The sequence below is a fragment of the Rhagoletis zephyria genome, unplaced genomic scaffold (genome assembly GCF_001687245.7).
Source record: "Rhagoletis zephyria isolate East Lansing unplaced genomic scaffold, Rhagoletis_zephyria_1.1 Rzeph_scaffold_00519, whole genome shotgun sequence".
Classification (NCBI taxonomy): domain Eukaryota; kingdom Metazoa; phylum Arthropoda; class Insecta; order Diptera; family Tephritidae; genus Rhagoletis; species Rhagoletis zephyria.
Window position 1 is genome coordinate 104262 of NW_016157603.1, and position 6076 is coordinate 110337.

General features: G+C 36.4%; 1 protein-coding gene across 2 annotated transcripts in view; it reads left to right on the top strand.

Annotated features, from left to right (window-relative positions):
• LOC108360101 (uncharacterized) overlaps positions 1-6076 on the top strand; it is a 21555-nt gene that overhangs the window by 12437 nt on the left and 3042 nt on the right. Inside the window, exons 3-4 of one of the 2 annotated variants that reach the window (XM_017612263.1) lie at positions 848-2099; positions 2166-2198. In XM_017612263.1, the coding sequence (XP_017467752.1) occupies positions 848-2062 (1215 nt within the window). In that variant the 3' untranslated portion in view covers positions 2063-2099; positions 2166-2198. Of the gene's footprint in view, positions 1-847; positions 2100-2165; positions 2199-6076 lie in introns of those variants that run through there. The other variant, XM_017612264.1, reaches the window with a different exon arrangement.

Here is a 6076-nt window from a genome sequence, read left to right on the forward strand (position 1 = left end):
CTCGGTTATCTGGAGTCCTATATATAATTGCCACGCACTTCGTATCGAACGTGTCCAGAGAAAATTTATTCGGTTTGCCCTTCAGCCGCTTCGATTCTCTGACCCTCTTCCGCCCTATATAGCTCGTTGCAAGCTTATAGATTTAAACTCTCTTGAGTGTAGAAGACATGTCCATTCCCTTATGTTTGTTTATGACCTGATTTCTGGCGTCATTGATTGTCCGGAATTACTTGTGCATATCGGTTTCAATGTCCCGAGCAGAATATTGCGGTTTGTCCCGCCGTTTTATGTTATCCCTGCTAAAGCTAATTATTGGGCTCAATCCCCGATTTGGAGGGCTCTCACTGAACTTAATGCAATTTCAAAAAATTTAAATATTGAATTTTCTATTAGTAGGCAGTCTTTTAGAAGTTTAATTGAATCTGTGTACTCCTAGTGTAGTTCTTAATTTTTTACCTATTAATTTTACTCTAGTCTGTAAGATTCTTTGTAATCATAGACTCAATAAACACTGAATTGAATTGAATTAATTTACCATGGGAGGTGCCACGTCCCTTTTTACAATAGCCCCAATTTTTCTTCATGACCAGTCGCGTTTTACATATCTTGTACATAGCAAGTTCCAGTACTCTTCCATGAACACATTCAGAGATATGCACGGGCATCTTTCTACCTACCAAAAGCCATAATAACGATACAAAATTTATTTTTGGAGAAATATTCTAAATTTTTAAATACATAAGTTATTATTTACACGCTACAGAGTGCCGTTGCAACGCAAATTTAAATGCCCTTTGCAAGGCTTTGCATACCTCTACTTACTAATTTCCTTTTTTTTACACGACAGGTGCACTGGTCACGAAACAATATTAGTGCTACTATGGAACGTTTTGAGCCTACGCATAATAGTCAACCATCTTCATCTGCATCATCGTTAGATTACGGATTCGTTGCCAGCGTGGTAACCTCAATAACAGATACACCACATTTACCGCAGAGAAAGATCTTGCCTAGTGCAGCATCATATGAAATTAAGAGCCTTAGAGAAGCTGGGCCAATGAATCATGTATATTCGTACGCTTACTATGAGCCAGGGGCTGTGAAGTGTCATACGAATATTCCGCAGAATAATGTGCAGACCATAAATTCTGACTCAATGAGCTCCAATGCTATAGAAACTTCCAGAAGTGGACCCCTTGACGTCACCCCTACATTACTGTCCAAAGGTAACCGTTGCAAGTCAAGAAGCGGACAACCTACACTTTCGCCCCCGCGAGTGGGAGATCGTCACACTTATACAACTCGATATGGAACAACGGAAAATTTGTACGAAGAAGTAAACGAGCAAAAGATAAGAAAAGTTTTATCCGATAATCGTATATCTGTATCTCCTACAACTTATGTTAAAGAAGAGCTTCGCCGAGTTCAACACGATCATTTCCGTGTACTGGAAGAGCTAAATTTGTCTCTGGAAGCTTTAATTATGCCTTCTAGCCCACACCATTTGAGCCCTAATGCTAGAATGAAGGATACCGTAGTAAATGTTGCGTCTTCTGAAGCTACTGGAATTCTCTCAACGTCATCGGAGGTTATTTCTTCATCAGTAACTTTACCGAAAAAAACACGGTGGTTTGGTTTGCTTGGTGGCAACTCATCTTACTTATTTCCATCCAGTCAACCTAATGGGTTTATAAATACCAGCCTGGAAAACTTATCAGCTACATTTCATTCAATGGAACTTAAAGACCAATCTAATAATTCAGCCAACCACCCAGAGTTCGATGACGGTGATTTCGATAGTGGATTCAGTGGTAGCGGCAGTAGTAGTGGTGCAAGTTACAATGAAAGTGTACGAGATTATAAACCTACTACCGCATCTCTTGAAAATTTTAACATAAACAAAAAAATGTATCCAGGCAGTAGCGACAATAGGGTTACATCGTTTGAGTCTGTTGAAGTTTGCTCAAACAAACAGCCCACCGCTATGCCTTCACTACCAACAGAGCCCTTAACGGAAAGTACTCGTATATTTAAAAAAAGCTTTTGGGCTATGAAACCGTGATGTGATGGGCACCGCTTTGAGGACTTTTCATTTATAGGTAAATACCATTTGATAATATTTATTCTCATATTTTCATTTTACTTCACTTTCCCGCAACTACTAGGCCCAATAAACACAAAGGTTTTTAAATTCATCACATTAAATAGTGTCTGAATAAACACAAACTAAGAATAAACAAGGTAAGCATAAATATTTGGCGCTTACACATCTACGAGTGCTCCATTGCTCCATTGTTCTTTGCTGTTCTTTTTGAATATTTCCAGTGGTCGCCTTTCGCACTCACCTTGCACACACACAGTTTGTTTCTGCTTTAAGGAAAGACCGTTTTCAATTTTAAAATTTACAAATTTCCGCTCAGTTTATTCATAAGCTTTAAAAGTTAAAAAGTTTAGCTCAATATATTTATTCGACTTTCAGACAATAAAATAGTTAAGTTTAGATATACATATATGAACATATAAATATATATACTCGTTCACTCCCTTGCGTCCGGGCTACTGCTAATCGCTGCTGTGGCTTCATCCAGTAGAAGCCTGAACAAGTCCTCAAGGCATGATATCGGTGTCAGAGCCGACATTACAGTAAGTTATCCGTTTCTGCCGTTGGGGCCAGGGGGCATGCCTTCCGTGCTGCCATGATTTCTTCGATCTGGAAGTAGAAGCAAAGGCAGAGAAACGACCAGTACATACAGTACCCAAATAACACAAACGGCAATAACGCAAAATTTGCTATAATTTCACTTTTAATTGGGAAATAATACCAAAATCTTGAGTTTTGCTTTATTTCCAACCATATATGTAGTACTTCTATATTGCTAGTAAATTCAAAGTACATTCCCCAACATCAGAGTGTCGATATATTCAAAAAAGAAAGAGAGATCCGATAAGGGAATGTACTCAAACTGACATTTTTACTTTTCAAAATTCAAGACGGTTTAACAAATTCTTCTTGAAAAATAATTCACATGTAATATTAACAAAAAATACAATATTTGTATATCTATGAGAAACACTGCAGCCGCTGTGGTGGCAGAGGATAAGGTACCAGGTACAAAAAGACTTGGTGGCATCAGTTGGCATTTCCAGCTGGCGTCAATAAGCCCAGAACAGAAACGAATAGCGTGCTTTATTGGATTCGGTCAACTATCATATGCCAGCTTCAGCTTCATGTGTAAATAAGTGACGATTTCTTTTCTACAAAAACTGTTGCCTGTTCAATGCCCTCTCCGTAGTATTTGTGCGTAGAGGGCACTGAGAAGGCAATATTTTTCGGTAGACAAGAAAACGCCATTAGTTGGGAAAAACACCTCCTATTTTCCAATTTTTCGAATATCGAAAAAACGAAGAGCTTCGAAAAAAGTCGACATATCGAGCCCTAACCGCAAAAAATTTAGGATTTTTTTTTCAAAACTTACTTCTTGAAGCAGAAATACTCTAGGACCTAGAGTCTAGATGAACAAAAATCTGGCAGAGAGTAAATATTTAGAAAATTAAAGCAAATTTTCGCCGAAATGCCGATTCAGAATGAGAAAATTAAAAACAAAGTTTAATGCTTCGATTCCGAAGCGCCCCGCAAATGAGAAATTGGTCATTTAATTATCTTTTGTGGCGTATGTTTGGACTTTAGGGTGTATGTCGAGAATTTATTTACACTTTTAGCGGTGATAGCAGTAAATACACTTCATATTCGCTGTAAAAAATTTCGAATTATGGTCCGTCCATGCGTTCTTCAAGTTGTCAAGTCAACCCCGCACAGGTGCAAAGACAGTCTAAGAGCGTTTATGCATTAAAATTTAATTTTGAACAAAAGTCGTTTGAGTTAACTGCGGTTTGAAGGAAACATGAGACCGTAAAATTTTTATTTGTTTGTTTAATTCTCTGAACCGTAGTTTACAAATATGCACGTATACTTCTACAATCACAAAAATTTTCATAGGCTGTCTTTCTTTGATTTCGAATTGAAAACACATTGTGATCATATTGTACTAGCAATATAGAAGTATTACATATATGATTGCACTTGACTGAGGTCACTTGACTGAGGGTTGAACTCGATGCCATCCCTGAGCAGAAGGATACGTAGCAGATGGACGAGCAAAGTCTGAGATATTTCACCGACCTAAACGGGGTTAGATCGCCGAAACAACAGCCCGTGGTCGAGTAAACCCCGAGCCATTCCGGTACGTAGAATCGGCTGTCGTGGGAATGGCTGGTTTAAACTAAGATTAGCCAATCAAATGTCAGCCAGCAGCTAAGTTTAAACTGCCACTGAAAAACTGTCCCTTAGACTTAAGACCAATGCACAAACCCTTTCTGTTAGTAATGAGAGGATAGTATGAGAACCGGCTATTTATACATGCTTGAGCGAAATATTCATTAGATAAAGAAATATAACCTTAAGCTTAGTATTCAGCTCTTAGGAAAACGGCAAAGAAAAAAATTGTCATTATTTCCTTTTACGAATTACTAAAATTCACACTGCTTATTTGCATTTAAATAAATAACATACATACAAACTATCTAATGAACTAAACTTATAACAAAATTTTCTGCTAAAAATATTTCTTTAACCCTTGTGTGTTGCTACTTAGGTACATAACCGATTTTTGTATCGAACTTTTTAAATTAGAAAATTGCCTCAAAGCCTCAGCGAAAATATATGTAATTTTCTTATTTTTACTCATATGGCAACACAGTAGAAGTATATGTCCGTATTTCCTTTTCCTAATTAACCGACTTTACAAAAAATAAAAGGTTATCAGTTCGTCGGAATATTTTTTATTTATTTTTGTTTATGTATGTTACCGCATAACTTTGGACCACGTTAACCGATTTCTATATTTCTTCTTTTAAAGGAAAGATGTTATAAACTAATTTGGTTTAAGTCCGATCATTGGATCATGAAGAAATTAACAATAATCATAAATTTGTATATGAGAATTGAAATCGGTTTTGTTTTTTGCTTAAAAATTTCTTGTTATTGAAATTGCTTTAGTCATTGCATGTATCGTCGCTACCATGTCAAACTATAGAATGTGAATATGGGTATTTTTCAGGAGAGCAAAAAAAACTGTTTTAAAATATATTGTTGTCATTAGGAACAAGTGTGGGACTCGACACTTTGTTAAAGCCAGTATCCTCTGCTTCTAAGAAGTCTGGAAATTTGACGATTTGCCAACTTGCGTATCATTCTAAATGCGTGCGCAAGGTATCGTAATTGGAAAAGCATTTTTGCACATTCGACAGTTTGACATGCTAGCGACGATGTATGGTGAAAGAACCCTTTCCCAAAAAAACTTTGGAATTCAAAGGAAAGGCCTGAAATGAGCAGTTTGGTATCTACTTTTAGAATACATATCGTTACCCTCATGTCAGAACCATGAATGTACAAATTTATCAGTTTTGAATTATTGGGTTGACTTGATTAACCTTTGGATGTTCTGTGTTATACCAAAAGCCAGAATACCATGCGTACACGAAAAGCACATATTTTACAATTTCAATTGCATAAATGTAGAGTTAAGTCTCGTAAATAAACTTTCAAACTTGATTTACCAAAATTTTCATTTTTACACATTCATGCTTCTGGCATAGGCGCGACATATATAAAAATCTTTTAGTTTGGTTTAAAGATACGGTTTGTTTAAATTTCGGTGTATTAAATGAGACACAACGATTTCATTTGTAAAAGTTCAATAGTTAAAATAACTTTATCTATACTTCTATACTAATTATATAAAGAGAAGTCCCTTTTTTTTGTAACAGGTAATCTCGCGAACGGCTGGTCCGATTTTCATGATTTTTCGGTAACCACCATGTTTTAGGCTAAAAAAAAATTACTTTTTTTTTTGGGTAGGTGGACCAGGGACCGGTCTATTCGAAAAAATCTTATTATAGTCCGATTTGCTTAAAATTTAGTACGTAAGTAGCTTTTTAGCATATATTAGCATATATGACCCATTTTTTCCGGATGTGGTCCAGGGACCGATCTATTCGAAAAAATCGAATTTACGGT